This window comes from Lepidothrix coronata, unplaced genomic scaffold (genome assembly GCF_001604755.1).
Source record: "Lepidothrix coronata isolate B3197 unplaced genomic scaffold, Lepidothrix_coronata-1.0 Scaffold112, whole genome shotgun sequence".
NCBI lineage: Eukaryota > Metazoa > Chordata > Aves > Passeriformes > Pipridae > Lepidothrix > Lepidothrix coronata.
In genome coordinates this window covers 827,353-853,405 of record NW_016690292.1, presented here as the reverse complement: position 1 = coordinate 853,405, position 26,053 = coordinate 827,353, and the positions used below count along the sequence as shown (strand labels likewise).

General features: G+C 57.7%; 1 protein-coding gene across 1 annotated transcript in view; it reads right to left on the bottom strand.

Annotated features, from left to right (window-relative positions):
• The window catches only part of PIK3R3 (phosphoinositide-3-kinase regulatory subunit 3), a 76,913-nt gene extending 51,675 nt beyond the window's left edge, over positions 1-25,238 (bottom strand). The window contains exons 1-6 of the mRNA XM_017824615.1: positions 24,908-25,238; positions 20,858-20,953; positions 20,540-20,617; positions 12,052-12,183; positions 8,987-9,188; positions 8,549-8,634 (exon numbers count right to left, since the gene is read on the bottom strand). Coding sequence (XP_017680104.1) covers positions 8,549-8,634; positions 8,987-9,188; positions 12,052-12,183; positions 20,540-20,617; positions 20,858-20,953; positions 24,908-25,223 — 910 coding nt within the window. The 5' untranslated portion in view covers positions 25,224-25,238. The remainder of the gene's footprint in view (positions 1-8,548; positions 8,635-8,986; positions 9,189-12,051; positions 12,184-20,539; positions 20,618-20,857; positions 20,954-24,907) is intronic.
• Positions 25,239-26,053: the final 815 nt, after the last annotated feature.

Genomic DNA, 26,053 nt, shown 5'->3' with positions numbered 1-26,053 from the left:
GGCAGAGCTCCGTGCCCTTGGCCCTGCCGGAGCGGGCAGGGTGTGGGTGGAGGTAGCGGTTCCTGCCCTATCTGCCAGCCTGTGGGATTAGCTGTGCGGCATCGGGAGCAGCTCTAGCAGTGGCTGGGTAAGAACAGATAGACACAGATAAGGCAACCTGAATCCCGGAGACGGCGAGCCAGCTTCATTAATCCCGTGCATCCAGGCGCTGACGAAGATGCTATCATCCCATTTCCTTCCCCAGCAGCTTGTGTGTGGCTGTCAGTCCTGGCTCACACAAGGACAAAACCTGGTGCTTGCATGGGTGGCCCCTCTCTCCCAGAGCTGCTAAGTGGCTCCCATGTCCCCCCGAGGACACTGCTGGTACAGGAATGCAGCCAGTGCAGGGATGCACAACCTGCACAGGGATAGAGCTGGTACAGGCATTCACAGCCAGTGTGGGGCTCCACAGTCCCTACAGAGAGATATGGACGGGGCAGGGATACAACCAGGATGGAGACCTCGAACAGTACGGGGACACACAGCCAGGATGGGGACCCAGATGATGGGGACAACATGTAGCCAGGTTGTAGACCCTGCCAGGGGACACAGTGCAAAGGATGGAGACCCACGGACAGTGTGGGGACATACAGCCGGGATGGGGACCCAGCTGGCATGGGGACACATGCAGGAGGACCCTGTAGAGCGCTGGGGCATACTGATGCTGCAAGGCAGAGGATGACCAGCAGTATCACCCACCCCTGTGATGGCCTGGGCTCCACATCCCTCCCCAGGCTCCTGCTCTCCAACTGCAGTGAGTAGGAGGGTTCAGCACTGTGCGGGCACACGGAGGGAGGGACGCACCGCCAGGTCCCTGCTGTGTCCCCATCGTTGCCATGCTGCAGGCTGCTCGGGGATGGGCTCAGCGTGGCACTCCCCATCCCGTTAGCTCTGGCATGAAAGCGCCCGCCGCTGCGGCAGCGGGGCCTGGCCATGATCCCCACTTCCAGGTAAACACACGAAACAAGCGGCTCGCCTTCCCTCCCTGCCCGGCATTCCTGGCCGCACAGACCCACCATTCAGCCCCGCCACCCCACACAAACCCCCAGTGTTTGGGAGAGGGCTCGCGCTCCCGGCGGAGCTCCGGGGGGGACACGCTGTGGCTGGGCAGTTGACACACGGCCAGGCTGGAGCGGGGCCAGTGGGCACAGAAAGAGGTGCTGTGTTTTGGCCGGATCCTGCTGTGCTGGGGTAGGGGCAGGGGCAGAAAGGACCCCTTGTGTGCATAGGACCCAGGGGTGCCCCCATCCCTCAGCTGCAGCCAGAGTCCCATGAGGCCGTGGCAGTGGTCACCAGAGGCTCAATGGGGTGGGAGCCTGAAGGGGTGAGGTGGTCAGAGGCAGGGGATGCCCTACTGCCATCCAAAAGATTTGCAGTCCCAGACTATGTGATACAAAAAGCAGTGGAGGGGATTGACCAGGGACACATTCAAGCGGTGGCAGAGGCAGGAGTGGGAGGCAGCTTTCCCTGGGCATCACTCTGCCACTTGCAAGGATGAAAGAAGAGAGTGCCAGATCCTGCCCCTTGGGCTCTTCTCCTCCAATCTCCTAACCCTATCCCCAGACTTTCCTTGGCACTGTCGGGGGTCTGTCCTGCAGCACAGCCTGGGACAGGAGTGCTCTGGCCACAGCAGGGCTCAGAGGACAGCAGATCCCTCTGGAGAACCTGGGATCGAGCTGAGCATATCCCTGCCTCAGCCACGAGCATACCTGTGGGGCCAGGCTGAAATGGAGAGGGGAAAGCAGGAAGCAGAGCCTTGATGCTCCAGTATCCCAGCTGTTCCTTCTGCTGCCTCTATCATCCAAAAGCAGCCATCAGTGCTGTCGATGGGGGCATTGTCCCCTCCTCCATGCTTGGCACCTTCCTCCCTTGCTCTCCCTGAAAAGGTGGCTTTCCTCCCCAAGGAGTGCAGGGAAAGCACTTTCCACCACGGCAGATGAAAATGGATTCCAATCCAATTTTACCCTAGTACCACTTCAGTGGTTTTGATGGAGCTGCTCTGGATGGGTGCCGGTTGGAGCCAGAGGACAGCTGTCGTGGCTCCATAGACCAGGGGTTTCTTATCTGTGTCACCTTTGATTACTGTAATTGAAATCCTGCTCTGATCTGAGCCATGCCCGAACGTTTCTGCTGCCTGTGCCGCTCTCGGCTCGAACAGCAAAATGACGTTAATAGATTTTAAAGCCAGGCAAGGCCTGTAAGAGCATTTCTGCCTGACCTCCTGGATAGCAGCCGACAGCCACCACTTACCCCAGTCCCGCTCTCAGCTGCTGGCACAGCCCTGTCACACCTCCTATGACTCATTTTCCCTCCTGAAAGCACAAATCCTGTCTCTCCCAAGAGCCGCTCGTGTGTCTGCCGGGCAGCCTGCCTCCTCCCACCCCTGCAGAGCAGAGCTGGCAAGCTCTTGAGGGAGGCAGGGGCCAGGGGTGCTGGTGGGATCAGCTTCCCTGCTCCAGCATGAAACTCCCTATGGGAAGCATTGCCCTTTCCTGGCATCTCCTGGCCAAAAGGGCAGCAGGGTGACACGCTGCTGCCCATCCGCTTCCAGGCAGGAGGCAGGGGATGGAAATGCCACCACACAGGAGAGGATGCTCCTGGCTTTGGTGCCAAGCTGGAAAATCAGCTGTAGCTGGCAGCGTGACCGATACTTTGTCACCCACCCCATCTTCTTTTGTGAATCTGCCTGTGGTGTTTAGCCAGAGCCACTGCAGCAGAAAGAGTGACTCCAGCCCAGACAGTGTGTGAGGGCAGGAGCTGGGAGGACACATGCACTGGCACACACACAGTCCCGCAGTTTGGCTGGGTGAGCAGCCGGCATGAGGAGTGAGCCTGCCCGGATGGTGTGGGACAGTAAAGCTGGGGGCTCTGTCTGGGTTGGGGAGGTTTTGCTCAGCCAGTCTGGCCTCTGGGAGCTGCCCTCTGGAGCAGGCAGCGGTGACCCAGGTTCAGAGCTCCATCTGAAGAGCCCTGCAACTCCCAAGGGCCAAACCCTGACTACACCAGACAACCACCCTGAACCCCCAGGTCTTCCAGGCTGGCAGCTTTCATGACCGAACAGCCGAGAGCCGGCTGGCGTGTGCTGGCACAGCAACCTGGGCTTGCACCAATGAGGATCCAACGGAGCCAGTCCAAAACTTCATATGCTGGCAAAAAAAAAGGCAGGCTGGCCAGACTGCAGGGCACTCCAGCAGCCTGCCACCAGCATAGACAGGACCTCCCCCCGAATCCTCGCTGGCCGAGCAGCAGCGTTTCCTCTCATGCTGGCGGGTCATGGGCCGACGACACACACAATGCTTGGGGTTATCCAGGCCTTATCAGCTCCGGCCATGCAGTGCGGGCAGGAAAAGGGTTTCAATCCCAGCCGAGCCCTGTTTCCGTCAGGAACCATTCCCCTTGTCACGGGGGAGGGCTGGACTGTGCCATGGTTTGACACCAGGACCAGTGAAATTGGGCTGTGGGGAGAGTGGGACCACAAGGGTGTCACCCTCTATTCCAAAAGCATCGCCAGTGTCCCTCCTTGTGCCAGGGAAGCTGACAGTCTTCAAGCAATGCAGCTACTCCCACCCCAACTTTGCCTGGCAAAGCAGCACTGGACACGGTGACCTGCAAAGCTTGGGCTAGGAAAGGGCCAGAGCTGGTGAATCCCAGGAAAGGGGCTGCCATCAGAGCATGCAGCAGAGGTCTGAAACATCCCTTGCTGGGTGTCACTGCTCCCCACTCCAGGGAGGCATTCCAGAGCCCTAACATGCTGGGAAAACTCCTGCTCAGAGCTGTACAGGCAACCTGAGAAACGCCACAGCAAAGGCCACCACTGCCAGTGACGTCGGGAAACTGAGGCATGAGGAGATACCAAGGGAGGCCGTTTTCCCTCTTGGCCCTATGCTGCCATGGGACATCCTTCCTGGGGCTGCCCCAGCCTCTTAAAGCCAGGTGGAAGAAGGCTGGCACGGGGTCTCTCTTAGTTCCTCAGCCCAAAATCACGGGGTGGGTGTATGCCCAGCCCTTGCTCCTCCAAACCCTCCAGCAGCGCACACAGGGTGGAAAGAGGAGCTGGTGGAGGTGCTGGCAAAGGCTGGGCTTGCTGAGATCCCCTCCCGCTCCATGATTAATTGAACACAGGCTAAAATTAGCTGCGGAGGCAGCACCCCTGGGGTCTCCCAGCAGCATCCCACTGCCCGCCGGCTGCCTGCAAGTGGGTCAGGCAGCAGCTGCCTCCCAGCTGGGCACCCTGGGTGCTTGGGGGACCCCCATCCTCTTCTGAATGTGGGAGCACTGCTCCCTGCTCCATGGCTCAAGGGAAGAAGCCTCCCCACTGCTGCCCTTCTCAGAGGCCTTTCCCTCTGTGGATCAACCGGGCAGGGCTGCATTATGAGGAGCAGCTGGGAAGGCACAAGGCCGCCTTTTGGGATGGCAGGAGTGCAGATCCCCGTCATATTCCTCCCCGTGCCTTCAGGGATCTGTTATATTTAGCCGCTCTCCCTACCTCATGTTGCTGGCTCGGCTCTGGCTCTTTTCCCTCCCCTTCCCCACTGTTAATTTGCTTTCTCTGTATTATTTGCAGATTCAGGGAGGCAGAATGAGGTGTTTCGGCACAGGGGACCACTCAGCCATGGCCTCATGGCTACTCTCCACCCAGGGGTTTTTGGTTGGGTTTTCTCCTGGCTATTTTTAACCCACATCAGCAGCTCCGAGGGGATGAAACACCAATGGGCAATGCAAATTGGAGGCACCTTGTGGCCGATGTGCCAGGACAAGGGGGAGGATGCTCATGGCTGTGCAGGGATGCTCCCATGGAGGCAGGGCAGGGCCTGGACACACTGCCCCCACATCCCAGGCAGGCAGGGGGCTGCACCCCCTGGGTTGGCCCAACCTGCCAAGCCCTCTGCTCCCCCCTGACTCCCTGCAGATCCAAGTCTGCAACCTCCACTGTAACACACTGACACGCAAGCTGGGGAGAGCAGGAGGCTGGGCTTTTCCCTTGGATCCAGAAGAAAGCAAACAGGGGAAAAGTTAATTAAAAACTTCAAAGCCAGATCATTCTAATTTGGTTTAACACGGCAGTCCTGCTCAGCGGCAGTGCTGTCCCAGAGGTGCCTGCATGGGGCTCGGGCTGGGAGGTGTCCAGCGTGTCACATCACGAGATGTTCATGGGATGTCACCCAACACCAGCACCACTGCAGACCTCCACCCCTGCCGAGCACTGGGGTGTGGGGTGCAAGGGAGCTGGGGTCCGGACTGGGCAGCTGGTGACCAATGCTCCCAGGGACTGGATTTCGGAGCCACTGGAAAGGTGACTCCATGGGGAGGTTGTGCCTCAGTTTCCCCATAGCCCAGGGATGCCAAACCTTCTTGCTGGGAAGGCGTTTTCAAGGCACTTGGGCTGGGCCTGATCCCCACCTACTGGCATGATACCACTGTCCCACATAAAGCAGGACTGGGCTGAGGGTCCTGGGGGGAAGCAGGGGGTGTCTGCCTCAGCAAGGTCCAGCAAAACAGGGGGACATCATCCTGGGGTGAGGAGGGGACCCTGGCACTGCCAGGGTCTGAAGGAGGAAGGTGACATCTTCCTTGCTTAATTCTCACTCTTTTCTCCAAAAGGAGCCAAAAATCCTCTCATTTTCTCCAGAAAGCTACGTCACAGGACAGCAATGCTCCTGCCCAGGCACTCTGCCGCCTTACCCTGCCTCCTGCCCCCACTTTTGGGTTTTTTTTGGTGGTGGGTTGTGTTTTTTTGGTTTTTTTTTTTGCAGAACTTTGGGCTGCATGGTGAGTAAAGGCATCCTGCTGTCTGAGGGCTAACGGCTTGTTGGAGAGATAATAAAGCAAAGGGGAGTAAATTAAAGTGACTATAAATAGCACCAGGAGAGGAAAAGGAGATGAAGTCATTTTCCTTCAGCTGAGCTGGTATTTGCATCACTTCTTCCCTTTGCCTTCCCCTGCCCCCTCACCCTGCTCAGGAAATAGCCCTCTCTGGACCCTGGGGTTGTGCTGTGGGCTCTGTGTGCCCCCTGGGTCCCCATGGGGCTGGAGAATGTCCCCCTGGGACATGTCTCCAGCGCTGGGGGCTTGCTGGAGAGCACAGCAAGGTGTCCTGGATGCGGTCACTTGGCCCCAGGCTTCAGCCCAGCTTTGCCATGGATCTGTGGCCTTGCCCCATGCAAACCAGTGCATGGCCCTATGCAAACCAGTGTCTCCAGCATGACCCCAGTGTTGCATCCCATAGTCACCAGAAAGAACTTTCAGGAGCCATCACAGACCCGTTTTTCTGTTCGCAGCCCATCCACAGGTGGCTAAAGAGACCCTCCAGGAGCAGTGCCTTTGGGAAGGCATTCTGCAAACTCAACAACAGCGAATCCATCCAGAAAAGCCCCTCCAGGAACCAAATTCCATAACTGACATTTTTATTCCTGACGATTTTAACATCCAAGACTCCACCGTCAGTCCCAGGACATATGAAGGAGGAGGGATCCTGACCCTGAAGGAGCCTCCCTGGAGTTAGCAGACACCTTCAGATTCCATTCAAAACATGACCCTCGCTGCCAAGGAGGCCACTGCCCCTGCAGCCCCCCAGCAGCCCCCAAACCCCCCAGCTGCCCCCTCGCACGAGGTATATTTACATCTGAGTCAGAATGAGGTCACACCGCGGTTTCCTTATGTCAGCTACCGACTCCTATTCCTGTGCTATGCGCACACACCCGCCGTGTTATTGCAGGGTATTTATAGCTATTTTACATGTATAATTATAAAACCACAACTCCACACACGCACCAAAATAATCACGGTGCCGGGAGGCAGGGGAGCGGGGCCAGGGTGATGGGAACGGGGCCGGGGCACGGACCCACCGCTAATAATAATTCTTTGCACTTTATATATAGCCCCTTTCATCCGCAGCTCTCAAAATCGCTTTGCAGACGTTTAATTAAGCTTCCCAACATCCTAATGTGATGACAGGCAAGTAATAATATCCTCGCTTTTAGGTACAAAGAGAGGGGAGGTGGCAGGACTTGTCTGAAGTCCCACAGCGAGCCCAGGTGTCCCGTGTCCTGCCCCACGCTTGTGGGATGCCCAGAGGGGAGATTTTGACCCAGAAGGACCCCAGGATCCTGCCCAACCCCTCTGCTCAGTTCAGGGTGGGGACAGCTGATGACAGCACAAGGTCCAGGGAGGGCAGTGGTGACCCTGGGGACCGCTGAGCTGCAGCTGCCCAACATCTGGATCAGCAGGTGGAAGAGAGACATATGTATCTCAGCAAACTCATGGGCGAGAGCTTGGGGGAGAGCAATAAATAAGATGACAAGTCTGAAAGGGCTGATTTATGAGGAATATTAAGAGTCATAATACTGCCTGGTCCAGCCATCCCCCAGGGAGACAGGGTGGTGACAAGGACCCAGAGACATCACAGAGAGACAAGATTCACTGGGGCCAGTGCCAACATATCTCCAAGCAGGCCTGGAAGCAGTTGTGCCTCTCGGCACTGGGAGCTCTAGGCAGCTTGGTGTGGGAGAACAGACGGGTCTCAGTGGCAGCCTGGAGAAGGGATCCCCCAAGGGTAGGTCTCGGTGGTCCTCGAGGTTTGTGGTTTGTGCTCCCCTGAGCACCTTTCTCCCTCCTGTGTACATCCCTGTCTGGAAGGACCACTTGCCTCCCATCGTTGAAGTGCTGCAGAAGGCACAGGGGTGATGTGCTTCAGTTTTGGACACCAATGGGACATGAGGTGCCACTCAGCAAGAGGGATCTGGCAAGAGAAAGTGGCCAGCAGAACAAAAGATCAAAGAGGTGCTGGAGGCAAACACTGGTGTTGGTAATGAAAGAGGCAGGACTGCTGCCCTGAGGGGTGAGGCTGGGTGGGCTCATTAACATCTGCAGAAAAACCCACACTCCCAGCTCCTTTCCCCGTGCATGGAGAGGTGGGGGACAAGTGCCCATCCTTTTCACCACCCTGGGGACGCCCCACAGGGAAAGCAGCACTGTGTTGATGGATGCAGTGCAATTCTGCACACATGGGAACTAAACGCAAGTCAAAAATCATAAACCCTAATTTGATCCTTTAGCAAGAACCATCCTGCCATTTTATGATCATGCTGGTATTTTTTTTCCCTCACAGACTGTATCCAGATCCCTGCTCACCAAAACAAGCTGCACAGCAGCCCTCCACTGACAGCCCCCACGCATACCAAGCCCCCAAAATGGGGCAGCAGAACCCACTTGCATCACACTGGCACCAAAGAGCAGTAACACAGACGTTAAGCAAGAAAACAGCTGCAAACCTTCTGAGAAGCTGCAAAGAAATGCCCCAAAATCATTATCTGTGAGGAGAAAGAAGGGAGGGCAATGGGAACAGATTGCCTGTCCATGAAGTCAGCGCAGCCGGGGCAGTGCCACAGAGACACGGGCACCTTCCTGCTACCGCACCAGCCACCAAAACTGCCCCATGACCTGCTCCTGTCAACTCCCTGAATTTCACACCTGCTGCCCCCCCCTCCACCACCAGCTGGACATCTCTTACCGGGAGCTGCCGGCAGCTCTGCCATCTCGCTGGCCATGATGAAGGACTCGAGGATCCTTGCACGGAGCTCAGGGCTTGCCTCGGTGCTGTGGGGAGAAGGAGGGGGTCTGTGAGGATGCCAGCACCTCAGCCTCCTTGGAGACCCTCAACCCCCCTGGGACAGCAGCCAGCTGCCCCGGTGGATCTCCTGTGGGACCGAGGCAACGCTGCGTATCCCAGTTCCATATGTGCATCACGCCCGGTCACCGTGGGAATGGGTGTGATGTCTGAGCATCTGAGCTCCCAGATCCAGCTCCCCCCTTCGGAAAACCCTGGGGCTGGGCCACTGGTGGGCTGCCATCCAGCAAAACCAGCTTGGCTGAGACCAGCTTGTCCATGCCTGGCTACGGGCACCCTCCTCTCACCCACCCTGTCCCATGCATAGCAGGGGCACCTCACCTGGCTGCCACAGGGCGGAGAAGCACTTCCCCAAAAAGCTCCCCGAGGAGCCGGGGTGAGAAGCGGCTCCGGTAGGTGCCCTGGCAGAGGTGGCAGAAGTGGCGGGCGAGCTGGCGCAGGAGCAGTGCCTGGGGCTGTGGCAGGGCTGGGGGGGCCAGCAGGGCTCTGGCTCGCTGGCCACATTCCTCCAGGCTTGGGGTCTCTGCAGCAGAGGAGCAGAGGAAGAAAATGGTCAGTTCAGGAGGTCAGGGCATCCCCTTGCCTCTCATGGGAGCCTGGCACCCCCCAGCACACATGGCATGAGTTGTGGCAGTTCTCTACTCCCCCCCAGAGACACAAGAAACCCTGATCTTAACCTCTCCCATAAAACCTATGCAGCCCATCTCTTCCCAGCCAGGTTAGGGGACACATGGATTTCCCAGGGCATGCAGAAGTGTCTTCATGGTCTTGGCCTCCTCTTGCTGGGAGCTGCCAGCCCCATTTACCCACTCACACCACCCCACCACCCCAGATCAGGGTGTCAGGTGCCTTTAGCACATTCTTCCTCTCAGCACAGCCAGGGAGGGAGCATGGGGGGGCTGAGCTTCTCACATGGCAAGGGCTGCACCTAAACACCCCTCACTGCTGCTCCAACAGAGAACAGTGAGAACCCTGCCCTGGTGCACAGCAAAGCCATGGCAGAGGCAGAGCAAAACAGAGGTGGGGAAATGGGCACCAGCTGGAAGATCTGCTGAATTTAAAGGCTCAGCCCTCCCCTGCAGATAAAGCAAGTTGGGAGGGAAAAGGCTTTTGAGGAGGCAAAAACCCAAATGTGCACCTGGGCTGCAGGTGTGGCTGTAGTGAGGCCCCTGCAGCCCCCACACTGTGGTCTCACACCCCATGAAATACAGGACAGGGAGGGCTGACTGGGGTACAGCTACTTCCAGTGATGCTTGAATTGCCCACATGAATAAAATCAGGCACCTGGTGGTGTTGTACATCATGGAGGTACTGCCAGAACCCCCATCACGGGTGTTCCGAGCAGCCCACAGCCCATGGTGTTCCCACCAGTGTCCTATTCCATGTCCCCAGTGCCCTCTGGCAGCCTTGGCTGGGGCTCCCTGGTCTTGTGATCTATGAGATCAGTGCCCTGGGATTGCAGTCTGCCCCAGGCACAGGAAACAGTCGCTGTCCAGCCATCACCCATCCCTGCCTTGTCCCAGCCCTTTTATCTGCGGGGCACAGGGAGGTCCCCAGGGCTGGGTTGGTCTCAGCCACCTTCAAAGCTTGGCTTGGTCGGGGGCTGACTCAGCTCCTCGAGGCTCTTTGCTCCAGGACTGAGGCTTGGCCAGTGCCCAGCCAGCTCCCAGCATCCATCCTTGGGGCCAGGGTGCACCAGAGCTGCAGGGGAAGGGGTCTGGGATCCCCTCCAAAGCAGGTCTGCAACCCAGCTGGGATGGTAATGGGGTGTTTGTGAGTCCTCGTATCCAACGAGCTGCTCCTGAGGCATGTTTGGCTTTGCTCCAGGCCTCCCCTATCCCAATCCCTGCTTTTTTTGCACCTTTTTGCACCCAGAGGATCCCGCAGGAGAAGGCCCGCAGCCAAAGAGGGAATTTGGCGATGTTTTCCCCCTCCTTTTGCAGGTGGTCATCTTGCTGCTTTTCCAGCCCTCAGCCTCAAGCAGGGCAGAAGGAGCCTTGCAGGGCAGGCTGCCAAAAACCAGCACCGTCTCCTCAAAGACTTATATTTTCATTTTTTTCTTTTAAGCCCCAGAGATATCCCCTTTCCATTGGTTTCTCCTCCGTTCCTGCCCCCTCCTCCTCCTCCTGCCCCTGTTGTGCCAGGAGCAGAGCCCGCTGCAGCACAGGCTGCAGGGAAAGGCGCTTCCCTTTGAAGTTGCTTAACGAGGCAACCCAGCTAATTGCTTCCTAATTGCGTTTTTATCCTTGGAAGGGAGGCAGCCTTTGATTTCTGCTCTGAAGGGTGAGGGGAAGGCAGCTTCTCTGTGCCACCAGCCCCAGGGGTATTTCTTCTGGCTCCGTGTCCCAGCGCAGGGCAGGGAGGATGGGCTGTGTTATCCCTTGCCTTGTCCATGTGTCCCCCCTGCCTTGCTGGAGGCCACAAAGAGCCTGTGGCTTTCTCCCATCAGGACAGAGTAGGGAAAGGCCATGCTGGTCTGGCCATGGGTGATCTTTTAGTGCCTCTTAAGGCAGCCAAGAACATGATCTGCCCAAGCACTAATCTGGCTTAGGATGGGGAGGTGATGCTCGGGGATGGAGGATACTGCAGCAACTGGCAGCGAGACGAGAGCTGCTGTGAAAGGGGAAATCCTCGTTTCACAGGCAACAAGGGATTCAGGTCCTGTCTAACGCAGTGGGCAAGGGCTTCATGTGTGCCTGGTGATGCCCCCAGGGCCTCAGGCTGGGAGGGGCTGAGCAGCTCAGTGAGGGCTCATATGAAATGCATTTTGGTCCAGGCTCACTGTTGAGATGGACCATAGGCTCTGCTGGCCTGGGTACGAGCCCTGCTCTGTTTATTTGGAAAAAAATCAAATAAAACCAAAACCTTAATGGTCTCATACATTTGCACAGAGGTGGAAAAGCTTGCAGGGATCTAAAGGCACTTCCTAATGGCACTAAGCTGAAAAAGCAGAGAATTTTCTGTGCCCATATAAAGCCAAGAGTTAATGAGATTACAGGAAAAAATTCCCAGGCAGCAGAGCCAAAATATTATAACAACGCTTTCTTCTGGGGCCAGCATCACCCAGCCTTGGCAGCCACCCGTCCTGGCAGGCAGCACCTCCTTCTCTGGGCACTGCAGCAGGAGAAGACCATGCTGTGGTGGGGGCAAAGGAGACCCCTGGGCCTCCCCTTGCCTTCCCAGATCACCTCCCAAATGCTGTGGTGCTGCTCTGGCACATGTGATGTTCCCAGTGGTCCTTCTCAGAACCTGCCCTTAGTGCAGCATTGGGCAGGGGATCAGGTCAGAGCCACCCTGGAGCTGCTGGGGAGGCTTTTTAGGGTCTACCCAAAGCTTCTTCAGCCTCACAAAGGTCCCAAGTGTGGGGAGAGCCTGGGTGTGCTTACCTTGAGCCATGTGGACCAAGTCACTGTAGAGAGCTGGAGGGATGAGGGGCGACGGGAGCTCCTGGAGGTACCACTTCAGGGCATCTGCCAGTGTCTGGGCCTCATACAGGTCCATGTCCACAGCCGAGGCGTCTGCAGGGAAAGAGCCAGCAGGAACCATGAGCCCGTGGTTCTGCCCCTCTGGTGCAGAGCTCAGAGCTCTTCCATCCCAGTGGACCTTCCTCCAGACATAGGGGCTGATTTCTTTGCCCATGCCCCCATCTCCCCAGTGTGGCAGCCCATGATTTCACTGCCACCACCACCCCTGCCCAGCAAATATTCCTGTCCCAGTTTCCACTGACCCCGAGTTCCACGTGCCCATGGAGAGCACGAGGCAGCATCTCTGCTTTGTGTGAACTGCACATCCAGTGCATGGGGCAGGGAATCTCACCATTCCACTGGGGTCCCACTGCAGGATAGCACCCATGGGAAGGACTGAGCAGCCCTCCCAAGCATCCTCCAGTCATCAGGGCCAGGTACCATGTGCTGGCCCCAGCCCAGGAGGAACTGCTTGGAAAATGCATTCACGGAATGGGGTTATGGTCCCCCAGGCAATTCATGTTGCTAAAGGCCCATGCCACCCCCCAGTGATCCTGAAACACTGTGAATGTGCCCCAATTGGCATCACTTCTCCCAGCCCTGAAAGGCAGCTGCCCTGGGGAGGTGGTGAAGGATGCTCCAGGATATGGGGGAAGCACAGGGAGGGGCTGAGATCACACAGCCTGGGCTCAGGACAGGGGCAGCACTACGAGCAGAACTGTCCCACGGTCCGGCAGGAGTCAAAGGGTGGGATGTGTCTGTCTGAACCCCGTGGCTGGGCCAGCACGGGGACATTGCCTCACCAGGGTCCAGGGGGAAGAGCCCTTTCAGCATCCTTTGGTATTGCCTCATGCGTTTGTCTTGGAGGTCTCTCAGCCCGGCTGGGCTGGGTGGTGGCCGTCCAGAGGACGTTGGTCCCTTTTGCAAAGATCTGGAGATTTCAAAATCTGGCTTTGATTTGAACTGGAGCCAAATGCAATGTTTTGAAATTCTCCTTGTAGGAGAAATTGGAGGATGTCTGAGGTGGTCAGGAATAATAAAAAAGCCCAACATATTTGGTGTGGCTTGAAAAGGTTAATTTTTTTTGAACAAAAAAGCAAATTTGTCACTTTCTTAAAGATGCTGTATTAGGCCCCCAATTGCATGGTGTGACTACGAAGACAGTGGGCTTGCTCTGCTCTGAACCCCCCTCCCCTTCCTCCTCTAGGCCTTTACCCCTAGATGCAGCTTTACTGAAACCGGTGCCATTTTGGGAGATGCTCCATCTCCCAGGCCAGCATTTTTCAGCAGAAAATATTACAAGTCTCCAGCCATTTCAGCTGCACTTCCTTCTGGGGCAATAAACCCAAAGGAGAGGAGAAATGCTACTTCCTAGGACGAGGCTTTAGAGACACATGGTCAGCAGGGCTGGAATGGGAAGCAGCTGGGAAAAGCTGGTTTTGGTCACCTTGACCTTGATCTCCTCTCGTTGGAATGTCCCCACTGTGGGCCAGGCAGCCTGGGAGCCTGCCCGCCTGCTCGGGGTCAAGAAGCCATAGTGGGTCCCTTATGGCCAGTGCCTTCCATTTGGCTCCCAGGCCGGAGAGAAAACAGATTGACCAATGCCTGAAGCGAAGCCTTTAACCCAGCCGTGGGAGACACTACCTCATCCTCAGGGGCAAGCACCCAGCCGGCTGGGAACTGTGCCCTGGGGCAGTGTGGGGACAGCTGGGAGAGATGCCACCACGCTGGGGTGGGTAGCCATCCAGCCTGGCCAGACATGACCCAGGGCAAAGGTGGGTGCTGCCTTTCTGGCACCCCACGAAGTCACAGCATCATCCCATGGACCACTCTGCCCTTGGCATCTTCGAGGTGGGCAGGGCAGTACCAGATGCACCCTGACCCCACTCTGGTCTGTGCTCATGCTGCCATCTCCCAGCCACACTTCTGGACCTTCTTGGCTGGCCAAAAGTGTTATTTCTGCCAGGGTTTGTGACAGACAATTCACAACTGACTGTCACCATGGGGTGACAGTCAATTCCCCATTTTTGCCCCGGAGAAATGAGCTGACAGGTTGTCTCAAGCTGGGCAGGTGGAGGAAAGTGGGGTCAGGGATCCCACAAGATGCTCCAACACCTGTTTTGGGCTGAATCCTCGCAGTGCATGGCTAAAACCCAGGGATGCTGATGGTGGGTCTCAGAGTCTTGTTGCATTGCGAAGAGCTTCTCCCATCAGTGGAATGCACTGGGCAAACCCCGAAGCCCTTCTCACTCGCCACAGAGATTTCTGCAGGGACCTGTCACTCGCCTTGAGGATGATGGCACGAATTGAGGAGAGCAGCCACAAGCTGTTCCTGTGCAGGCAGGGGGCTGCCGCTGGCCGCTGGCCCCAGGCGACCAGCTCTGGGCTCCACCGTGGCCTAATTAGCTTGTTTGCCTCGTTAGGCATGGGCCTGGGGGGGTGTTCAAAGGAAAGGCTCAGCCGGTTTCAAAGCAGGACTCAAAAACATCTTTACACCCAGAGAGAGGCACGATGGGATTCACACCCCGCCGACAGGGACTGATTGCTGGTGGCACCATTCTCTGTGACTAGAAATAGCCATTAAGCCCGTTGCCCCCTTCCTCCTGGAGGTGCAGTGGCCTTCCTCCTGCCTCAGCTCCTCTCCTCCCCCTGGAGCTGCCATTGAGCTGGGCTCCCCATTAGGCTGAGAACACAACCCGGGGCTGCTCCGAGCTGCTCCCCGGCACCGGCTGTGCCCCGGCAGCTCAGGGAGGCTCAGCCAGTAGCTGGGGAAGGGTTAACCCTGGAGCCTTCCCAGACAATTACCACAGGCCTGACCCCACGGATGCTGCTCTCTTCTTATCAGAGGGAGATGATAACCAGCTATAAGAAGTTAATGAAGCTGCAGGATGAGTCAATGCTCTCCCGCTGCTCTCCAGATGTTCCCGTCCTTTCCCCAGGGGAATGACGGAGGAATGACGGAGGGATTCTATCTGCCTGCCATAAATAGAAGGAAAATACCCCAAAACCCCAACCTTAACCCCATACCAACCCCCTTCAGCACACAACCTACTTGCTGACCTGCTGTCAGAGCAAGCATCTGGGGACCAGTGGAGAGCATGCCTTCCCCACGGAGGGGTGAAAAGCAGGGATAAATCTGGGACTGGAGAAAGGGTGCATGGGATGACCACTGGCCCAGAGGGAAAGACAAAGGGTGCTCCCAGCCTCCACCCACTGGGATGCCAGAGCCCACATCCCAGCAGAGGCGGAAGGGTGACAGGGTTTTGGGCTGAGTCAGGCTGGGCAGGAAACTCCAGGACCTCTCCCGCAGCTGCAGCCAGCCAGGGAGGTGTGAGTAAGCCCAGAGTTTCAGTAAACGCAGAGGACGTTTAGCCAAGAGGTGTAATGGAGGAGGTGGGGGGTTGTTTTGGAGGAGAGGCTTGAGCAGGTTCTGGTAACCAGCTGTCCCCTGCATGTGGCCACAGGTGACAGCTGCACCGACATCCCCGGACAGCGTGTGGGTGACAGGGTGCAGACCCTGCCCAGCACCCACGGCCCCACTCCCGGCCAGGTGCAGCAAGGTCAGTCCAACAGGCCAAGGTGGGCAAGTGCTACTGCAGTGTGACACTCTTGGGTGCATGTTCCGTGTGACAGAGAGGCACCCAAACCACCTGTACCTGGGGCTGACTGAAATACTGACTTGGGAGTTTCTCTACCCCTTCCATACCTTTTGATTTTGATTGCCAGTGGGTGCAGGAGGGATGTCCTCGCTGTCCAGTTCTGGGGGATATGCCTTCTAATCCACATGGATAATGCCTGCCCAAGGACCTGTACATCCCCCAGACCTGACCAGGCATTTGAGGCTTCCTGGGCAACCAACAGTGTGGGTTTACTGGGGAACTGTGCACTGAATCAGGGAATATTTCCCAGCTTTGATTCAGCTTCACTGTAATATCTCCCAGCCAGCTTGCTGCTACCTTGTGCTGGGGACTTGGCAGCTGCCAGGGCACCCCCCTGCTCATGCACAGGAGCACCTGGCAGCCCCAGTCACCCTCCCTGCTGGGTTTCATCTCAGCATATCCCTGGCTTGCACTCAGCCAGGGCAGGGGTACTGGGCCCCCCTTGAGGGTGCCCAGTGAGGCTTCCTTCTGCCACCTCAGCTTCCCAAGGGCAGTTCCCTTCCTCAGTTTCCCCAGCACCTCTTGGAGGGCACGACAAAAACTCGCACCCGATTCTCCCTGATGGGTCCGGCAGGGACGTCTCTGCTGCTGCCGTTTATTTACCCTTCTTCCATCACCACCAAATATAAGAGATGAGCTCATGCCTCTCGCCAGGCTCTGACGACACGGGGTTTATTTCCACTGCAGGTATAAATAAAAAGCAGTGCGGCAGGCACCGGGGCGCCTCGTGCTCGGGAGGAGAGTCATCTTGGTGGAGTTAATAGCTTGGCCAGGGGAAACCAGAGCCCTTGTGGGCCTCTAAGTCTCTCTGGCATCCCAGGGATGAGGATGGGGATGCTCTCCCTCCCTGGGCATCCACACTGTGATGGGGGGGGGGGAGCGGTGTGAGACCCCCCAAGCTGCTCTTCACTTCCCAACCCTCTCTGCCTAGCAGCAGCTCCCGGCAGCCCCAGTGAAGCCCCGGGACCCACCATTGCTCGCTAATCCCCACCGAGACCTGACCTAATTCCCGGGCACGTGAGCGTGTCTCCAGGCAGACTGCTCTGCGCCGCGGCCCCAGATCAAAGCGTGCGGGATGGCAGCGCAGCCACGGCACGCCTGGAGACACCGGCTCCAATCCGCCTCGCGCTGCCGACACGTTCTCCCTGGCACCCCGAGTCGCAGGCAGCTTCTGCCTGGCCCTGACAACAGCGGAGGCTTCTCCCAGCGCCGCTCTTGTATCTGGGGAAGGGTCTCGGTGTTTGTGTCTGCGGGCCGGAGCGCAGAGCAGGGTAGGGGTTATCCAAAGTGTGGGGGAGGCTCCGGTGCTTTGCCACCATCCCGGATGGGCTCAGCCCCATCTGAGACGTACGAGGCACCCAGGGACCTGGGGGGGCGGAAGGGGGAGCTGCAGGATCTCTGTGCAGGATCTCACCCCAGGGAGAAGGGGTGAGGATGCACACCATCCCAGCACTGCCCAGCCATAACACACAGGACTTTGCAGCCATCCCCAAGCCAAACCTCCCCCAGCTCGGGCACTGCAGGGAGTGCTGGGTGCCAGGTGCCAGGGTAAGCGTTGCACCCTGATGCTGCTGTTTAAAGCTCTGCTTTATTCCTCTTTTTCTGCCCATTCTCTTTCCCTGCCACTGCAGTGGGGCTCCTGGCTGGCTGATCACCCACCTCCCACCCTTTGGTGGGTTCTCCCAAGTCCTCTGTGGAACTGCAGCTTTTCTGTAAGTCTCCTTTTGGTGCCACCATGTGACTAACTCCTGTGTTCAGTGATGTCACATGCCCCCCTCTTGCCTCTCTTAAGGGGCATAAAGGTCCAAATTGAGCACCCAATGTCCTAAAACAATTCACTCTCCTCTGGAGTCAGGATAAGCCAGCTGTGAGCCCAACCACCCTTCGGGTCCGTGCTTCACTCGCCAGCCCTGGTGTCACCTGAGCCAGGTGGCAGTGAAGGCACTCAGTTCACTGACCTCCCTTCATTGATGAGCTCTGTCTTTGATTCCTTTTTTTTTCACTATAAATAATTCTTCTTGTACCATCCAACATGGAAGTACCAATTTTGGTGCCCAGGCTCTAGCCAGCAGTCAGATGCCACTGACCTACAGTATGTCACCAGTGCCAGGATGGGGACAGGATCAGCACAGGCTGCAGAGCCATGTGGAGCCATGCTGCATCCAAGTCTGCTCTGCCCAACGTTGCTGCAGCCCCACGAGGATGGGAAACCTTCATCCCAAAGCCTGGGTGATTTTCAGCTCCAGGGGTTGCCCCGTCCTTCTAGGTGCCCAAAGGACAAGGGCTCCAAAAGGGCCCATGACAGGAAAAAGGTTTGATCAACACAACTCAGATGAGTACCTTTGCTGCCAGCCCCAGGGATACAATGCCCACTGGTTCCCTGGGACAGGCAGGGCTGCTCTGACCTGCACATCTCCTTCTCCCCAGACAACCATCCTCCTCCTTCCCACTGGAGGTTCAGATGCCTTTTCAGGGTAGAAAACACTCTGTCTTCTCTGACACATTACGATTTGGGGGTTAGAAAACCAACACCTGAACTTTTCCAGCCCCTACTCCATTTTTTTGCACTCTCTAGCAGTTTTCCTGCCACCACTGCCAAACACCAGCATGATTTGGGTATTTGCAGGGAAGCTGAAACCCCTGCTCCTGGAACCCCATTTTCTCCCCAGCTGAGATGTGGTTTGGTTCCAGCCACTGCCAACCCTGGCTCCAATTTCTCCCCATTCTCCAAGATGGAGCTTGACTTTTGCAGGTGAGCTGCTGGCAGAGATGGGACACTGGAGGGACGAGCCATCAGGAGTGCAGAAGGAAGAGAAATGTGACCCTCAGCTCTGCCTGCTCATGTGCAGGGCAAGGAAGCTCCAATATTTCATTAGGGATGTTTTACTCCACCAAATGCAATGAAAGGGCTCATGTGGCAGCCAAAGCAGAGATGCTCTCCTGCCCTCCCCATCCCAGTTTGGGCTCCAGCAGGATCCTGGGGACACACCACTGGGTCTCTCCTCTGCAGGAGGCTGCAGGGAGAGGAGGCTGCCAAGCCTGGCCTCTGCTGGGATGTTTGACCCTGGCAGGAGCATCATTCCCATCCTTTTTGCAGAGCATCCCTCTGGCAGGGCTGAGCATCAGCCTCTTCAGCTGAAAGCTAATACTACCCCTCCTACCTACACATACGTACACACCCTACTCCCTCCAGCCAGCTCTGAGGAGCTCTGGCTTTGCCCAGCTCAGTGTTGCTGAGCACACAGGGCAGCCCCCTAAAGTGCCAAATAAAAGATTTCGGTCCCAGAGGAGATGGGGGCTTGGGAGTATCAAGTCTCCCAGGGCTGTTGGTGATTTTTCAGGGCTTTCAAATGGTTTGAAGAGCACGATGGCATCTCTCTGCCTGGTGCTGGGCCCTGAACTGGGAGATGGACAGACCTGGACAGACCCTGAAGCTGCTCAGAGCTCTAGCCCAGGCTCTTGCCAAGACAGTGGGGTTTGCCCCTGGGCAGGGGGAGTCTCCCAAGGCTGGGCAGGATTTTGGCAGTGACTGCTGTGGTGCAGTGGCTCCCTGTGGGAGGCCTGGGCCTGCCTGGAATGCTGCACCGGCTGTATGGGAAGAATGGAGGACCTGTAACTCCCGCGTGCTCAGAAAGCAAAGCATCCTTCTCATGCTGCCCCTGTCCAGCCTAGGCACCAGTGCCCAGAGCAGCCGAGGGGGTTGCTCTTGGATGCCTTCACCTTCTCCGGAGCTCAGCCACGAAATCCGGGCCAGGGGACAAGGCTGTGAAGAACAGCACTTGCTGCTCTGGGCTTCCTGAGCCCACAGTTGGCAGAGGAGAGTGGGGTGGTGGGGTGCCCTGTACCCCCATCACCCCCGGGGGAGCACAGGTCTCCTCGGGCAGCGAGGACGGAGCAGCCCCGGGAGCTCCAGCATCTCCTCTCCTGCACCACTCCTTCCCCGCCCGGCGGGACTCGGCTCCCGGTGCGCGGGAAGCGATGAGGTCATGGTGCTTAATATAGCGATTTCATCACAGCCCTTCTCCCCAGCAACACGGCCCGGCTCCCGCCGCCCCCCGGCCGGCAGCGCCCGGGATGCGGTGGGATGTGGGGCCGGCCCGGGGCTGTGCGGGGCCGCCCGTGCCTGGTGTCACAGTGCCGCCCTCTGGGCACCGCGGCCGGACGATGGGGATGCTCGACGCAGCCCCCCCACCCCCCAAGTACCCAGATCTGAGCGGCACGCTGGATGCATCGCGTGTCCCCCCTCCTCTTCCCCCCTCGCCGCCCCGTGCCATCCTATCCCAGCCGTGGATTTAGAAGCAGGGGTGGGGAAGATGGGTTTTTTCCCTCCTCCCCACCCCACTCATGCCCCAAAGTCCCGCAAACCGCTTCCCGTTCTCCTAAATAATAAGCTTTTCCTTTCCTCTTTCTTTTTCCCTATCGCACCCACAAGAGGCTTTCTGACTGCCCTGATCCTCAGATACAAACCCTAGAGATCTCAAAAAAACCCCCAACAGTATTTTTCTCCCTAAAAAATAATAGAGCCCCTAGTGAAGTGCCCCAGCCCCGCACCTGCACCCTCCTGGCTGCATCACGTGGGATTACTGGGGGAGTGGAGAGGGGTCTGCATAGAGGCAGGGCCTCACAGAGCTGGGATTAGGGCCGTAATGATGTTGGAGCTGTAACCCCTCCCTGCTGTGCCAGGGCAGCATCACCTCCACAGCCCCCTTCCCTCCCGGGAATATAGGGAAAGATGTGGCTCTGGGACTTACCTGTCAGCAGGGCCTGCTTCAGCTCAGCATCCCCCAGGGCACTGGGGCCCGATCTGTAGACCACTTCACTGTCGAGACCTAGGGGACAGGCAGGAGAGAGGGGTTAATGCTGAGTTCCATATCCTCCTTGCCAACATAATGGAAGCAGGCAGGGACCGAGAACGACAAGCTCCCACTCTGGGTGGGTACTGGGGTGAGTGGGCAGAGGTTTGGCTCTGGTGATGCTCTTGGGGCCTCTTCGAGCACGGCAGAGCCAGTGGCTGCACGTGTGCCCCACTGTGTGCCCTGCAGAGGGATGGGCAACCCGGGTCTCCGTACCTTGTTTTTCCAGCGCCTCGATGAGCCTGGCCACGGTCGGCAGCGCCTGCTCGGGGAGGGTGGGATGCTCGGCGAGCTCTGCCTGCCCGGGGAGCCCTGTGATGGAAAGAAGGGGAGAAAAGGTTTGGAAATTCCTGCCGGCAGGAATTCCAGTCTCTTTTCTCAGCTGCCCCATGATAGGATCAAGCTGCTGCTTTGGCAGAGCCACAGCCAATACTTTGGCTCAGGCTTGTCCAATTTTGGAGCACTTCTCCCTTATTTTATCCTCTTTTTGCAGTAAGAGTCGCTGTTGGGGGCTCAGCTGCTTGCTGAGATTCAAAGACATGCTCAGGCACATGCCCTGCTCATGGGAAACATCCCATCCTGGGCATGGAGACCCTTCAGGCCAAATCCCCTTCCCCACCTCTCCTCCTATGGCACCGGGACTGCCCCCACTCATCACCCACAGCCCACAGTGACACCGGGCAGGAGCTGGGAACCAGATCCATACCCACCACCAACATGGCTCTCTGCAGCTCTCACCCACTTGGATTCTCTGGTGTCTGTGACAGAATCGAGCACAGGCCCTGGCAGGACTCAGTCCTTGGCTGGTGGAGACCTCCCTCAGCCCTTGAAGAGCCCTTTGGCCAAACATGGATCAGGCTTCCTACAGCACAAATCCCCATGTACTGCTGACTCCTGGGTTTTATACCAGGGACACCTCACCCTAGACCATGATAGAGAGGAGCAAACCCCTCAGCAGGCAGGAGAGCAGCTGTCCTTACCCCAGCTCATGTTGTATCCACCCGTCCCTTTTTACCCCAGCTGATGAACCCTTCCTGTGGGGGTTATACCCGAGGGAGACTCCAGCAGTGCAGTTCTGGGATTTCTCCCCATTCTCTCTCTTTGGTGGCCTTTAAAGCCCCAGAAAGGCAGTGGGCAGGGGCCTGGCAGGGGCAGGGACTGCCACTGGCTGCAGCACATCAGAGCCCTGTGCGACTGCTGCAGTACAGACATGTACATGTAGAAATGCTGGGAAAAAAAAAAATAGAAGGACTTTGGGGAGGGCCACACTGCCTCCAGTCTTTTGCAAAAACACAACCTGGCCACAACAGGTGGATCCAGGCTCTGATCCTCACCGCAGTGATGCCCTGGTGCTCCCTGGAGAACAGGGAGGGATGCACCCACCGCTTGTGGGTGGCTGATCCAGTCCCCAGGCACGGCTGCAACCCCAAAGCCCAGCAAGGGGGTCTCCTCTGCTGCCCAACGGGGATGTGTGGGTGCCTTGGGTGGGAGCAGGGAAGATTTCAGGGTTTAAAGCAAAGCACATCGTTGGGAGCTCATGTAAAAATGTCACCACCACATGAGTGGTTTTGTAATTAGGCAAAACTGGGCTTTTCCTCCAAACCAATGGCTTAGGGGTAAGGTGGTGACTGCAGAAAAATAAATGTCTGTTCCTCCTTGCTGGGAACAACAGGAATGGCCCCAAGCTGTGCCAAGATGGACCCCAGCATCCTGACACCCTGCTTGACTCCAGCCCCAGGTGAGGTGGAGGTCATCCCTCTTGGCAGTGGGGCCACTGGGCACAACTAGTCAGGGGCAAAACAGCCACTGAGCTCCTGGGAAATCCCCTGGGACTCGGATCTGCTGCAGAGTCATCTTCAGGATTTTATTTAATTAAAAAAATAAGACCATTTCTCCCTGCAGAGTCAGCCCTGACTTGAAGGCACGGCTGGGACATGCAGTGTCTCTCTGTCATTCAGGGCTTCCCCCATGGCTTCAGCCAGCTCAGGGTCCCTGTGTGGCACCAGGGTTCGGTGGGCACTGAGGGCACTCTGGGTGGTGCGCTGCTGTCGCAGAAAAATAAATTAGGGCTGGCCAAAAAAAAATATCCCTCAAACCTCCATCTGGGAATGGAAACAATATGGCAAGAATTAAAAAAAAAAAAAAAAAAGAAAAGAAAAGAAAACCAAAAGCACCTTCTCTTTCAAAAGGATTTTGGAGATTTTTACTCTAAGGGAACTCTCGCCAGCCAGGAGGTTTGGGTTTAAACTGACGTAATATGGCACACACTGCTCCCCTGCTGCAGAAAGATGTGGTTGTAGGACACGAATCTCCCCTGCTGAGGTGCCTGCACACCCTGGCATTGCCTCAGGAAAGGCACTCCACAGAGGGGCATCCCACAGCACAGCACTGAGGAGGCGGCACCCAACATGCCCCTGAACAGCGGGGCTGGACGCCGAATTTTACATTTTTAAAAATTTTGTTATCCCCTTGCCCAAGCACATGCACGGCTGGGGCTCCTGTGCTGACACCTCCAGCATGGGCCAGGCTCTCCAGGCAGATGAGCTTCCTTGACTTGTGGGGCATCACCACATCCCCGGCACCTGCGGGCAGGGGTCCCGGGGCACATGTCCCAGCCCCTTGGAGAGGAGCCCATGCCAATCCCTGTGTGAGGCAGGCACAGGGCAATGGTGGTGGGCAGCAAGGGCAGAAGCAAGAAGGTGACTTCACACTTCTCCCTGGTGAATAAGGTTGGAGACCCCCAGGGTCTACTCCTGTCTGACCCAAGCTGTCCATGCTATAGCACCGAGTTTGCCAGGGCTCAGCCTGCTGAACAGCCAGGGCAGAGGGCTCCTCACACAACGTCGGGCTTGACTGGGAAGGAGGCTCAAACCCTCCATCTGGCAGGGTAAGCACCCCCAAAAAGTGGCTTCCACCCTTCTGCAAAGCCAGCATGTAGCTGCTCTTGGAGCCTCACCAGTGCTGGTGGGACTGTGGCCGCCTTGGTGCACTCAGAGCACTGGTCAGGGAGGAGCACCTGCACTTTTGGGAGGGGAGGCAGAGGGGCCCAGCATCCTTTTCAAATGGTTGGGGGGGGCTCCGCATCAGGAACTGCTTGGCAACCCCACACATGGACATGGATGATGCAGTGCTCAGCTCAGGAGCCAGGTGGTCCCCACCTCTTAAATCATGGTGGCAAGGTGGTCCTGAACCATATTTTGAAGAGAGATGGACTCCTCATCAGTGGACGCCCCTCTAAACCTGGGACCAAGGTACCTCCAATGCCCATCCAACCCAGAGGGGAAGCAGGTTCTCTGTGCCATGGTCCCAGACTGGGCAGAAAGGGTGCCCAGAGTGCTAGATCAGCAACTGGGCAGGTTTTGAGCAGTCACAGGTGAGGTGATGCCTCTCTCCCAGCCCAGGCCCACACAGACAGCCATTTCTCCTCCGTCACATCCTGGAGCAGGAGAGCACCGTGGCTTTGGGGTTGCCAGGACATGCCTGGCTCGAAGGGGGGATTCTTACTTGGCTTTTTTTTTTTTTTTTTTAGCTTGTGTACATTATGTAACTGCTGTGAAACCCCTCCTGGCCCCAAGGCCCTTGGCCGTGGTGAAGGCAGAGCTGGCTGCACGAGTTCGGCAGAGAAATGGCTGGAGGCCTCCGTGCCAGGAAGGGTCTTCCTGAATATTCCTCCCAGTGCTGCAGCCCCCAGGGATAGAGGAGCCCCCAGGGACCAATTCCACTGCCTGCCAAGATTGTTCCCTGTCCCAGCCTGCACAAAGTGACAATGAAGCCTGGAGCTGGCCGAGGGCCAGAGCTTGCCAGGGCACTGAGAGCAGCCTGAATCAGGTGCCGCAGTGGTGGGGAGAAGAGCAGTTGGAAAAAAAGTCTCTGGGGGACCACCATGGGGCTTTCTGATCCTCCCTGGGGGCCCAAAGGGCTCCTCCATCTTCTCCTGTGCTCTCACAGATGTGGATCCCCTCGGACACCCCATGCCAGCACAGCAGCCAGCCTGGGATGCTGGTGAGAAGCAATCCCTGCAGCATGTTTGCCTGGGGGGTAACAACACTCGAGGCACCCCCTGCCACCCCTGAGGCTGCCCTGATGCACCAGGGCAGGTAATTCCTGGGACAGCTCCTCTTACTGTGCCTGGATCCCCATCCTCAGGGTGGATTCCCACCAAGCCACCTAAATGGCAAGCATCCACCCCGGCTCCACACCACCCTCGCCATCTTGCAGGGGACACGCACCCGTGGGCTCCCACCTTCCTGCTCCCCCAGCACTCACCCCAGGGTGTGGGGGTCCCAGCGGGTGGCAGGGGCAAGGGCCGTGGCCTGGCCTTGGTGGCGGTGGTGGCGATGCGTGCGGGACCCAGGTACTCCACGTAGGTGCCGGGGAAGTCTCCGCGCTCCTTGGTGCGCTCGTTGACGCCGTGCAGCCAACCCTGGGGGTTGCGCTCGTCCCCGTCCTTGTAGTTGGGGCTGCTGAGCAGCCCGGCCCTGCTGACCGTCAGCACGTCCCCGGGGCACAGCGCCAGGTCCTCCTCCCGGTCCTTCTGGTACTCGTAGAGAGCCCGGTACTGCAGCCCGTCCGAGGAGGCCATGGTGGCAGCGTGGCGTGGGTCACACTGCCCTGATCCAGCCAGGCAGCGTGGCGTGGGTCACACTGCCCCGATCCAGCCAGGCAGCGTGGCGTGGGTCACACTGCCCCGATCCAGCCGGGCATCGGGGGCCCGGGGCGCCCGCACAGGGCAGGGGTGGCTGGGCTCGGGCAGTGCGGAGGGGTTGGGAGTGCTCCTCTCTCCCTGCACACGCAGAATGGAAATCTCAGTGTTGGAAGATGTCCGAGATGGAGAGCAGCTCCTGACCCTCCAACCCCAAAATTGCTGTGGAGCCACACCAATGCCTGGGACTCATCAGGGCTGGCTCAGGTGTGGGTAAGGAGCTGTTTCTTCACTGGGGCAAATGGAGGGGAGAGAATGAGGCTAGTTGGGGTAGAGGGTACAAATGTGAGTCCTCTTCTCAGCCTGGCCTCATCCACACGGTGCTGGGGACCTCCCTCTCTCTGCTGGAGAGAAAGGCAGTGTGTTAGTGACCAAACCGCTGTCTTGACCTCAACCTCGTGCTCTGTCCCCCCATCCCAGCCTCCCAACACCAGGGAGAGCCCAGCAGCTCGCTCAGCTCCTGCTTCCCAGGGAGCTCCCGCCAGCAGGGCTCGGCCGCTGCACGCGAGGAAAGTACCGGCAAGAGTCTGGAAAGTAGGGCAAGAGATCACGCCATGGGTTTTTAAAATAGACATATGTGCTGAGAAACCTCCTGCTGCACGCAGCTCCCCTCCGGCAGCTCCAGCCTGGCATTGCTGCACGGAGCTGGCAGATGAAGATGTAGGATTTTCATGTGGGTTTGGTTTTTGTTTCCCCCCCCCGCTTCTTTC